General features: G+C 45.8%; 1 protein-coding gene across 11 annotated transcripts in view; it reads right to left on the bottom strand.

The window, feature by feature from the left end:
• esrrga (estrogen-related receptor gamma a) overlaps positions 1–13201 on the bottom strand; it is a 157894-nt gene that overhangs the window by 20989 nt on the left and 123704 nt on the right. For 8 of the 11 annotated variants that reach the window (XM_072698988.1, XM_023834286.2, XM_072698987.1 and 5 more), the window contains 2 exons: positions 10050–10160; positions 7178–7360 (listed from right to left, as the gene is read on the bottom strand). In XM_072698988.1, the coding sequence (XP_072555089.1) occupies positions 7178–7360; positions 10050–10160 (294 nt within the window). The remainder of the gene's footprint in view (positions 1–7177; positions 7361–10049; positions 10161–13201) is intronic. The other 3 variants (XM_023834282.2, XM_023834285.2, XM_023834287.2) reach the window with 1 other exon arrangement.

Genomic DNA, 13201 nt, shown 5'->3' with positions numbered 1-13201 from the left:
GTCATGTTTAATAATTTATTTTATTATAAAATAAATTTAAATGAATGTCATATGCTTTCATTACAGTTCTTTAAAAAAATCGGAATCGGCAAAAATCGGAATCGGCAGGTCACACTTACTGTAAAATCGGAAATCGGAATCAGCCAAGAAATTTGCAATCGGTGCATCTCTAATTAAAACATTTCACAATCTTATTTTAGGATGTTTTAAACTTTAACCATCAGTTGCTGCGTTTCCATTAATACATATGCACAAATCAGAAGAGCTATATTAATGACAATTACAAATCAAAGAAAGCAGACCTCAGAAGACTGAATGAATCCATAGGGCGATATTCTGTACTGAAAAGCAATGAAAGGTCAGTGTGATATGAGTACCAGGTAGCACATTAGCTAGCAAGCCAAACCCTGCATTTGGTCCAGTAATTAGGAACAGGTGTCCTTATTTATATAATCTTTCATCATGTTTTTAAAGTCAGGGCTCCACTGAACAGATGGGGATGCAAATCGTCGTAAAAATGTGTGTTGTTTCATATTTGAGCTTTCAGCCGCTTGTCAGGAAAGGAGTTGTACACGTTTGGCTGGGCGACAGACTCGGGGGACGACTCTGACCGAGCCCACAGGGCAAGGACGCACCCGACGAGCCAAGACGACATCTGCACCCGACCCTCTCCCCTCCGTCACAAACACGTGGCCACATCTCCAAAATTAACAGCGCCCACAGTGAAGAATGCGGGGCCACACCACGGCGAGGGGGACATCACAATTTCGGGGATGGAAAACAAATCTCTTCAGTGTTCAACAGCAGATCCAGCTGAAGGACGTGACTGTAAGGTTCACCACCCTCCTTGCGGTTTTTTTTAATGCCTGGGGCAGTTATGAAGAAGAGCACTGGCTTAACAGTTGCTGGGGCAATTCTTGTCAGCATCCTGGTTGGGATGGTGGGAGTGCTTAAACTTGGAGTTCCCGTGTGCCAGCTTCCAGCTAAGCCGACTGCAGCGTGAAGACTGACAGTGTAAAGACTGACAGTGTAAAGACTGACAGCGTGACAGCACATGCGCGGTAAGCGTTTCGCATCCCACAATCCCACAATTCCACAGCTGTACCGGCAGTCCATTCGGCAGAGAACATGCCAGGCCTACTGAGGACGCCAGACCGAGATGTTGTTGCACTTTATGGAATAACGTAAGCTACACTGAGTTGAGTACCGGTTTGAGAAATGTGCACCTTCAATATAACACTCAGGTGTTTTAAAAATGACTGTGGCTTTTGGGTTTCTAACTATTAAACAGGCAGAAATCGCAGAAACTTGCTCAAGTATGTTATTAGGTACTGTGCTCCGAAATGGTAAAGGCAAGAGTAAAATTAGTAGCTAGATGCGAGGGGCCCCTTCCGAGTCTGTGAGAGAGATATGAGAGAAAATGGGGGTGCATGTCTATGTGGATAATCCCCCTGCCGGCGCTTAGGTAGGGCAATCCCTCAGCACCTAGGATGGGAGCAGCCTGGAATAGGAGACAGAGCCCCCAGGGAGCGCAGACCCCCCTCTCTAGAAGGGGGGGGGGGGGGGCAGAAGAGAAGAAAACCCTTTATACACATGGAGTGGTCCATTCTTAACATTAAATGCAATTTAAATTTGAATTGATTGGGAGCCAAAAAGAAAAATGTGGAGAAAGAGGGAAGCAAGACGGAAGGTAGAAGGTCACCGTGGTACAAGGAAACGTCACAGGAAAATTTAACGGATGTTTTGTCTAAGACTGTATGACATATAAGGCAGCTAAAAAGCACATTGCAAACTTCCTGTTTTCCAGATCCTCCTGTGGACCCTTTCATTCATAAAATATATAAAAACAAAATTACATTTTACAATGAGTTGCTAGTAATGGTTGGAAACCAGTGACATCACGGGCCAATAGTGACAAATGAAAAGCCTACAGACATACCACACCATAGCCCCCCCCAAACTCCCTGCCAAACCCCGCTTGGGTGTAGTACAATCCGCTCTGTGGTCATTTTCTTGGAGTGTCAGATATAATTTAGTGTGTCTCACTTAACTGAATGTACGGGCAGCAAAACCTTTGCTTAAAAGTGAAAATTTGATTTGCTAAAAGGAGCTTAGAGCATCTATTAATCAATATTTCTGGAGTGGCGGGCTTGGGGTGCTAAGAGACAGACTCTCATTTAGAAATTGGTTGGAGGGGGAAAAAGGGGGGGGGGGGGCAAGGGACTAGGGTGACCGAAAATGGTGGGGGGAGGGGTGCTTCCAAAAGCAAACCCAAGCTCATGACGTCAGTCTATAGTCCCAACATGATTATCACAGCCTGCTTTAACTTCAGCAGACATCCACATGCGGGGGGCTAATGTCAAACACAGCATCAGCGTGTTAGTGCTAGGGGCGTACACAGGAACTCTGGCCACCCCTGCTAGTGTGCAGCGTCTCCATGCCCCTGGTTAGTACAGTCTCACTGTCCTACAATAGCATCACCATGTTAATTCAGATTCATTGCTACTACAGTTAGACTGTTAATCCGGTTTCACTGCATTAGTCTAGTAAAACTGCATTTGTTGAAATGCACTTTCCTAGCACAAATTCACTTTTTAATTCACTTCTGTGCATTTGAGGAACTAAATTCGGAGTCTGTCACCTATGTAGCGAATTCACTAGTCACTTATTACTGCTATACCTCCTTCTTTAAACATAAGCTAATTTGCCTTTTTTACTGGTCTTCTCACTGGACCTTCTGGTTCTGAGGCATCCAGTCAGTGTCAGTATAGAGTGAAAGAATGTGTGCTCATTCCATTGCCAAACATGGTCCTTCATGAACATTGTTTCTTCTGGAGTGCAGTCTAGTCAAAAGGGCATATCAATTAATCGCTTGTTTGATGCACGTTTTGGCAACAGATTTCCTGGATTGGATTGTAAATAAATGAAAAGCCATGTAGAGCCAGCAAGAAGTCTGCAAATCCACACACACACACACACACACACACACACACACACACACACACACCTGTGCATGAACACACACACACACACCTGTGCATGAACACACACACACACACACACACGTGCATGAACACACACACACACACACACACACACACACGTGCATGAACACACACACACACACACACACACAAACATACATTACACACACACCTTGTTTCAGAGGAGCCAATAGGCTGAGACCGCGGTCAGTACCCATCCCCAGCTCTCTGTTAACGAGGTTCCACGCGAATATCTAATCCAATGTGCAGCACAACAATACGGCTGTCCGCTGAGCCGATAATCGCCTTATCACGGCCCCCGTGAAACCTAGCTGGAATATTTGACCGCGGGAGTGGAGGGCGGGGGGGGGGGGCGTCTTTCCCGAGCCCTCCTGTGTGCGTGACACTGTCCACAACAGAGATGCGTGGTGCAGGAGCATTGGGGGGCGGGCTCTTGGGGGCAGTGGCGTTACGGGTGGGGGTAGTGAGGAAATGGAATGAAACAGAGTGTAGGACACCTCTGTATCTACATAAAAGAGATTAGAGGCGACAGGGCTGCGTTTTACAGCTCAATCATACTGCGTTTGTGCACGCGCTCATCCCAGGCACTGGCAGAAATTGAAAACGAAATAAAGAAAGAAAAATTCCCAGAGATAGGGGCAAGAATAGGAGGATGCCCGGGCAATTTTACCGACCATAAAGGCAGCCGTAATAGCACGGACCCTGTCACGGTGAAAAGGCAGTGCCGGCCCGCGATGTCCATTGACGTCTCTGCTTGTTCCTTTAACAGGAAGTCAAGTACAGCCGCCCGCCATTGTGCCGCATGCTCTCTGATAAGGCGCCTCACAATCGCGCCACAGAAAGGTTTCCATTTATTTTCATTTCAACTGTGCGGGGAAAGAAAGCTTAATTCTGTTTACAGATAAAACTTGGCCCCCAGTGGCTTTTTTCTCAGCCCTCCTTAAATATCAAGGGCCCCCACCCTCCACCTTTTACAGTCCCACCCCGTCATTCAGTGATGAAGATGTGCGGCGTATTAACGAGAAGAAGACTGTCTGTCAGGAGCCGCGACGTCACCGGTGAGATTCCCCAGCGCAGAGCCGCTGTGCTAGAGCCTGGCCGCACCCAGCTAGGCGAGATTCCCCAGCGCAGAGCCGCTGTGCTAGAGCCTGGCCGCACCCAGCTAGGCGAGATTCCCCAGCGCAGAGCCGCTGTGCTAGAGCCTGGCCGCACCCAGCTAGGCGAGATTCCCCAGCGCAGAGCCGCCTGGCCGCACCCAGCTAGCACCACATTCTGCAATCTGATGGTCACTTACATTTATTTCTTTAGCAGACACTTTTATCCAAACCAACGCATGAGGGAGCTAAAAAGCACATTGCAAACATACATGCTGTGGTGGAGTCGCCTGGGCATGAGTGCGGCCAGGCTGAGCTCCCACTGAATGCCCAGGTATGAGTGTAAGCGGCACTGGAACAGCAGCTACGCCTTGTCTTACAAATAAAGCAAGAACCTAATAAGACAACTATTCAATCGGCAGAAAGTGCGACATTAAGAGCATTCAGTGGACATGGAATGGTGTCAGACTAGTGGAGGAATTCCGCCAACATTGTGGATGATGGCTATGTAGTAACAAGTGACCCCGAGCGTCTGACAGGTCACATGATCTCATTAATATGGAAAAGGACAAGTCGTGGTGACCAGTCTTGTGTTGGTATGGCTTTAAAAAAAATTATGGTAGAATTAAGAATAAAATGGCGGGGACAGGGGCACGGTGGGAACTGCAGGGATGGAGAGCGAGGCGTCTTTAACTCCTTTCAACAAAACACAGACCGCTTCATTATCCAGTGCTCCCCAACAAGGCAGCCCCAGTAATACTGAGTGATGTTTAAATTAGTTTACAATTTGCCTTCTCCGCAGCCGGGACGCCCCTTAAGCGGGGGCGCTCAGAAATGTCAGCCGCACTCCCGGCCGCGTAACAAATCGCCGCCCGCATGCACCGAGCACCTAATGACTTCAAATTAGCTGCTGTGCGGCTGCCTGACAGTTTGTTACGACTGTTAGCGACACGGCCGCCGTATCACGAGCGATAAATTGGCTGCGGCCCTCTCCGGGAAGAGTGGGCTTCATCAATTTGATTAAAAAATTACTGTACCATAGAAAGCTCGCAGACAAATAACCTACACAAAGGGAGACAGAGTAGCAGCTTTCGCTGGGAGTTAAGGGGGGGGGGGGCAATACTGGAGGGTTTTCTGTTTTTTCTTATTGCCAACAAGGGTGGGGGTCTTGCCCCCCTGATTCGAGTAGTGAGACCTGCAATGAGGAAAGTGCTTTTCCATTCGGGAGATGAATCGCGACTCTTTGGATTCTTTTGGTATGTTTTTCTGGTTCTCATCATAAATCCAGGCCAGCTCTCCCCCTACGTGTGGCTCAGAGAGATGGGAGGGACAGCGCCGGAGAACGGCAGGCCCGCCTTCTCCGCACGGGCCGGCGAGAAGAGCTCTGTGCGGTCTAATCAAACAATCACCCCCCCTTCGGTTGGGCAATCACTCCGGGGTGACGTGTGCCAAGCTCTTAGGTTTGTAAACACTGGTGACAGGATGGATCCCATCCCCTGTGGGGGTGTTTGCGACCCACAGACGTGCACGTTACGGAAATAAGAAACAGGAAGCAGACGACGCCACAGAGACACGAGTGGCAATTCAAACACGGAGTGTGAAACAATGCAATCAATCTGCTCGCCGCCGCCCCCCTCTAGCCCCCACCTTTTGCCCCTCGGCAGGCTGACTCCTCTGAGTGTGAAAAAACACGGAAGGAGAACCCCCAACAGAGAGCAATTCATGTGCCCCCAGCATGGCGACTTCGGTACCTTCTCCCTGGTCATTGGCAAATGCCCCTAGATCTACAGGCCTGGCCTTGGGCAATCTGCTGTGGAGAATCAGAAATAACCTCCCAGTCCAAGTACTCGTGTCCGGGAAAAGGTTGGCACCGCAGTGGGGCTAAGCCCATTATAAACCTTGTGTTCCACTCTCAGGCTGGCGCGGGCCCAGAACCCGCTGGAGTGGAAGTTCGTGGGAATATAATTATAGGAATAAGGAGACGCCATTCCAAAGAGACCTCTTGCTTGAGAGCAGGGCTTTAGAAAGTGTGGCGGCCCTCTCAACTGAACTGGAAGGTTGTTGGTTTGAGTCCCGGGAGGTGTCTCTTAAGGGCATTGTTGACAGGAATCGCTTTATGTTGCCGTGGCTCTTTGAAATGGACTGTGAGAGATTGGGGGGGGGCGTGGTGAATGCTGTTCATAGAACCCAGTGACACTATTAAAAAGTGGGGCTTTTCTTAGGAAGCATCTTTTTGGGTATCCAATTAGGGAAGCTATCCAAATTTGCCTGAAATACAGAAGCAACTGGATGCCTGTCCATTTCCCTGCCCTCAACCATTCCGCCCCCCCCCCCCCCTCGGTGATTAAGCCTTGCTATTTTATCAGCTGTATCCTATAATCAACTCCTAATCTGAAGGCTTCCTCTATTCCTCTGTCCTTATTCACCGCCCGGTTCCATTCATGTCAAGAGCGGCAGATTAGAATTGGATGTTCGTTTCAGTGAACAGGCCTGGCTGAGATTAAAAGTAAAAAAAAAAGGAGGCTTTGTTAAGTAGATTAACGGAAATTCCTCATTCTGTCTGCTGATTCTGCACAGAGGCAAGAAGCGGGACTAAAGGAGCCATTTTCTCGTCTCGGTCGGGTGGTGGGCTCTCTCCTCCACTCCCGAAAGCAGCCCGCACTGGACGCGCTTCCAGATGGGAAGAGACCGCTTTCATCTAGCAAAATTCCCGAATTTTTTACTTTTATTCCACAAATTCTAAAACGGAAGTTCTCCTGCCATTCTTCGCCCCATCTATTTCGGCAATCCTGTTTTCCAAAGTATTGATTTTTAAACTCTGCATGAAAAACTTTTACTGCTTTTCTGTGAAATGCCGATGTGAATGTATAGTTTGCCTCGATCAATCATTTTAAAATTCTTAATTAACTAATTGTAACATTTAAATCTCTTTATTCCTTTTCATCAGACAATATTTATTTGAATATATGGGCTGAAAAATCATGTTAAAAATGTGGCAAATTTGGCCTGAGTTTACCAACATGCTGGGTTCACTGAAACGTGTCTTGGTATAACATCCGAGAGGGTGGTGGGGCTCACCTGGGATATGCTTGGCCCAGCCGATGTTGACCACCAGCTCCCGGTCGGCCAGGTCGCAGAGGGTGGTCAGGGCCTTGATGTCGCTGTCGGGGATGGTGGGGTCGGGCATGGCGTAGATTTTCTCTGGTTCGGCCACCAGCAAGTGGGACACAATCTTGTTATCTGCAAGGCAGCCAAATGGGACTGTATTTGAACACCAAGGAGAAAACAAAGAAACAGACACAAATATATCAAATCATACAATAAGTACAACTTATCCAGCAATAATGACATTCACAGAGCAATTCACTTCGCTGCCAAACTAAACACATTCTCAATAGGGAATTGGGATAATAAAATAACAAAGCTGTTACATATTAACTGTTACACATTAAACTACATTAATGTACCTTTATATCAGTCATGATACAATATATCAAGTATTCTATAGAAATTCTATAGGAACAGCGGCATCACTGTCCAGCATGTCCCATTCCTATAGACCCTGACCCTATAGACCCTCAGCGACAAAGAGTTGTGAAAAATGGATGGGTGGATGGATGCATGGATGGGTGAATGGATGATAGATGGATGAGCATAACGTTTACTGCAGGATGATTCGATGTAAAACCTTGCCTGTTTTGTACTGTATTGAACTTGCTAAGGTTAAAAAAGAAGATGAGCATGACTGAAGTATATGGAGAGAATGTGAAGATGTACATCGGCCGTGGCACCAGGGAGTGTAGTATATGGAGAGAATGTGAAGATGTACATCGGCCGTGGCACCAGGGAGTGTAGTATATGGAGAGAATGTGAAGATGTACATCGGCCGTGGCACCAGGGAGTGTAGTATATGGAGAGAATGTGAAGATGTACATCGGCCGTGGCACCAGGGAGTGTAGTATATGGAGAGAATGTGAGGATGTACATCGGCCGTGGCACCAGGGAGTGTAGTATATGGAGAGAATGTGAGGATGTACATCGGCCGTGGCACCAGGGAGTGTAGTATATGGAGAGAATGTGAGGATGTACATCGGCCGTGGCACCAGGGAGTGTAGTATATGGAGAGAATGTGAGGATGTACATCGGCCGTGGCACCAGGGAGTGTAGTATATGGAGAGAATGTGAGGATGTACATCGGCCGTGGCACCAGGGAGTGTAGTATATGGAGAGAATGTGAGGATGTACATCGGCCGTGGCACCAGGGAGTGTAGTATATGGAGAGAATGTGAGGATGTACATCGGCCGTGGCACCAGGGAGTGTAGTATATGGAGAGAATGTGAAGATGTACATCGGCCGTGGCACCAGGGAGTGTAGTATATCAAACAGTACAAAGGGATAATATGTATCGTAATTGTACTGGGCTAAATGAAGATGTGAGGGCCAGGCGGGGACACAGACGGCCAATTAGTACATTAAAACGCGTTCACGCCCTCCTTTATCCCTTAGCATGCAGGACAGAGGAGGGAGGCGGCAAGGCGGATCAATGTGGGCAGCACCTGTGTTCCCGGGACGCGGAACCCTGCACAGCTATCTCTGGCTAAATCTTATTTAATGTTTCCCTAATTAGAATCAATGCAACCCAATTTTCAACCATCGCACTTTTGTTATTTGTGATTATAATCAATTGGGGGGGGGGGGGGGGTTACTCCCAGGCACTGCCACAGAAGGCAGACTGTGAGTTTCAGGTCAAAGTGTCGAGGACTTCATTAGGCATAACAATATTTGTGTTTCGAGATTGGGATACATAACGCAATGCCTTTAGTAAATGATATTTATTAGTATGTAGTAGTAGTATGTAGTATGTAGGGTAGTTATTTATTAGTATGTAGTAGTAGTATGTAGGGTTGCATCTGTATTCCCGTTATTTGCAATACTATTGCTATCCTGAGGCAAATAATAGCATAAATAAAAAACTACTTTGTCCATACAGGCCGTCTTACTGAGAAGTTAGAAGTAAAAACAAAAATAAATGGAGGAAGCAGTGGACAGACTATGAATAAGCCTTAAAATGAGCCAAAAGAATTTCAGATATCCCCTAAATTACTATGATTTTTTTGTGCTATAATTATTATGATAATTTCTGCAGCGATCACACATAAAAACATATTGTGTTTCATGAGGATATACTGCTATTAAGTTAAAAGGCTTCAGGGACAGATCTGTTAAGCGCTGCATTTCTGCGAGGTATGCGGGGCAGTCAGACAGCTTGGGAGACTCGCATTGTGGGTTTGATGTCTTTGCCAGATTGGATTTAATCCGGATTAAGCCCCTTCCCCCCCCCCTTCCCCTGAAACAGGATGGGAAGGAGGTGGAAGCTCTGCTGAGCTTGTAGCATGACTAATGTTAGCAAAATATAATTCACTTTGAGCTTTCGTTTTTAATACTACAATAAAAAAAAAATCATGCACACAGATAATTTTATATATATATATATATATATATATATATATATATGCAGCTGCTACATTGAGTCACAACTGAAATTAGCCTTAATAATTTATTAAATTAATAATTTACAGACTGAACTCAGGAGATTTTTTAGCAGTTTCATCCCGCTTTCAGATGTGACAAAAAAATGAAATCCTATTCCGAAAAATAACACAGTATTAACTTTACTCGAAAAAAACGTAACGTGAAACTGAGGAACAACTGTGGCGAAGAAGTGAAGTTTGGTTCTCCGTATATTGCCTGCTGCCACCTGCTCGCACTGGATTCCTCATAAGGTCTCCTGAGGTGTTTGTGCAAATGTCATGGCTTATTTGGTGTCATTTAATATCAGTAATGAAACAAAATTCAGTAGTGGGAAACGAGATTATGGCTGGTGACTCTTTCCAGTGCTAGCTAAGGTCCTGGAAGGAGCAGGGCGGGGGGGCGGGGGTATTTTCTTACATGGCTTTTTAGGGGGGAGGGCCAACTGAGGATTCAGGTAGGGGCTGTTTTCAGCGTCTATCCGGCGCTTGTACTTCTGCCGGCCTCCTCGTACTCTGTCGAGCCGCACACCTGCAAGAACAAAGACACAGTGACACACTTTGCATCAGAATCCCGGGAGACACATTTAAAGGGACGGGCGCGGGACTCTGGTTGTCACGGGCGCGGAGAGGTAACAGAATGTGACCGCTTAAAGGGCAGGCATGCTCGAGTTGCTGGGTAACCTTGATGCATTATCTGCCTGCTGTCAGCAGCTATTTTGTGAATATTCTGAAGAAGAAAACAGGCTTGGTGACAAGAAGTCATACCAGCCCTTAGCTAGAATCGCACCTCAAACATTATGCTTTTAAACTGAGTCGTCACATGTTTTAACGGGAAGGAGATGATGCCAGCTACTTGTGTATTCACTCAAAAACAAGTCTGAGACTGAGGCATAAATTAATTATTATAAATATTTCTTATACTTCAGTGCTAATAATACACAACAATACGATTACTAAAACAAATGATACATTTCGAAAGATTTTGTTTTTGTTTCGTTTCAAAGTTAAGATACACAAAGGAACCAAACCAGCAGAAGACGGACGGTGTCCAAATAAAGATCTTCCTTTGGGTTTTCATGACACTGATAAAATTGGGCTCTTATCTATATTATTAGCATGATACATTGTTTTTGGTAATTGTTAATTACGGTAACATCAATACTTTCCCTGCCTGACAAAAAATAAAGAAAGGCTATAGGCATTGTATCCGCTGAACCACGGTTGTAAAAAACACCTCCAATTGTATTTTTTCTCCATTCGGGTGAGAGCAGCACCTTAACGACCCATCTCTTTTTTTTTAATTAATTGACATACAAAGGAGCCCTAATTTAATTATGCATACCTCTCCCGGGACAGGTGGTTTCCTTGGAAACCGCTTAAAGGTGGTCGCAGAACTAGGGATGTGTGTGGCAAACACTGTGGGCCATGCAATGCAAAGAGCCGCATTATCAATTAGAGCCTCAGAATCGGCGGCTGCAGAGTTCTGATGAATCAGCACGTCACGCTCTCCCTTTAAACACCTCGCACTGTACGTCCTAACAATGAAAATGCAGCTCATACATAATTCCATTTGCCGTATACCAGGACTTTAGACACCGTAATTACAAATATTCCCATTCAAAATGGTCGCCGTCTATTTTGTGACAATGCTCCAGAGTAGCAATACTGATTTCTTTTTTAATTGAATAGGCATGTTTTGTCTTTTTGGTTCATAGAAAATGAATGACAATATAATATTTAACAGAATAAATTTTACATTACTCAGATGCTGCTGTTTGTGAATTGAAATAGTAAATGATTATACAGTTGAGTGAAGAATATATTATATTATACATCTTTACTACACAAAAACCCTAATTAAAGTGCAGCTGTTAATTACGATGTCACAGCCGGTGTTTTAACGCCAAGCTAAACCAGCAAATTATTGATAACGCTGAAAACGCAAAGAGCCGCCGACAGGGTCTGCATCGCGCTCCGCGAGAGACGTCGGAATAAATCGGATATTAAAGGGCCGTCACGTGACCAGGAGAGCGCGATCATCGCGCGGAATGAAAACGCGCGACGACAGACACGGCCGGGATGTTGACAGCTGCTCTTATTAACAAGCTCCGGCGGTAACCCAATCTACTGGAGGACCCACTGCTAACAGCAAGGCCAGAGATTTACGCTCCTAATTCACAGCTACGGAGGTGCCTTTGTCCCCTCTTGTAATAGCATCAGTCGAACCCCAGGCGATCCTTATCCCCCGCTGCAAAGTGTGCATCTGTTCACGGGCTAATACTAGTGAGATTTATGGGGCTTTTATTAGAGCGATCAAGTTACTAATACCGAAGCCTGAGGTTTCCACTAGTAACTTTACAGTATCCGTGCGCTGAGAACCACATAGGGTCGTTTACGTCGCGACATTCATGCTAAAGTTCATGCTGTAAATATTACGCAATTCAAAACCAGAGAATGAGAGATTTTTCACAATACTGGATACAGTTATGCAAAATGGCTTTGTTTTGAATTAAGTAATGGCACTGATCATAAATAGTTATTTTCTAAATTGTATGCAAGGGAATTTGCTTGGCTCACCTTTACTGTGCACTATAATACAATTACAGTAAACCGCAATGCTGGAAGGTATAATTACAAGCTGTGAATCTACCATAAACTGATGTCTACATATGTCAAATAATCTTTTGTTTTTATTATTTTTTCTCCATTTATATAGATGTTTTGCAAACACAGTTCTAGTTAAGTCCCTTGTTCAAGCATCACATCAGGGTACGCAGCCGTGTCCTTAATCGCTACGCCCCCTGCTGCCCACACTGCCATCCTACCGCTTTGCCTAGCACAATGCAGTACAACTAGCACTTCACCGCTTGCCTTATACCCAGCTGAAAAGCAGCCATGCTATTAAAACTGGCCACCCTACCCAGGAAAGAGGTCAAACTGGTGAAGGTGTTCTGTGGAAGGAGGGGCAGCAACAACAGCTCATGTGGCTGGAGACAGAGGAACATTCCGGAGCTATGAGCCGAAGCAGTGCCTCGTTTGCAGTGAAGAACGCACAAACAGGAGCGATGGAGCCACGAAAAGGTGGAAGGCAGCCAAACACAGCTATAAGCTGGAATGTCCTGGCGACAGTCTGGGAATAGCACAGAAGACCCTTTCCACATTTACCCTGCCGTTATCATTTCTCGATATTTTTACCATTTATGCAAATGAGGGGTCATACTTCGGGCACCAGCGTGGGCTTAGGAATAACACATTAATAAGCGGCACTTCTTTTCGGCCATGCTTTCTGCCTGGTGTTACATAGATGTGCATGACGTTATGGTCATGGTGAAACAGCAGGACATGTTTCTCTTGTGGTTTCCCATAAATCTGTGCCCTGTCTTTGAATTTCTCTGCCGCTGTACGTACTTAACAAGCAATATAATTAAAGACAAACAAATATAGATTCTTGTCATCAACACTCCACACTCCCCATGTCCCTTTTTTTCGTATGAGGGGGGTGTTGGCTCAATAGCATAATATGCATATCAGGGATCCCACAAGCCAATGGTGTTGGGTGATGGCATGACC

The sequence above is a fragment of the Paramormyrops kingsleyae genome, chromosome 14 (assembly GCF_048594095.1).
Source record: "Paramormyrops kingsleyae isolate MSU_618 chromosome 14, PKINGS_0.4, whole genome shotgun sequence".
NCBI classification, from domain to species: domain Eukaryota; kingdom Metazoa; phylum Chordata; class Actinopteri; order Osteoglossiformes; family Mormyridae; genus Paramormyrops; species Paramormyrops kingsleyae.
The sequence above is the reverse complement of the archived record's forward strand: the minus strand, read 5'-3'. Positions and strand labels throughout refer to the sequence as shown.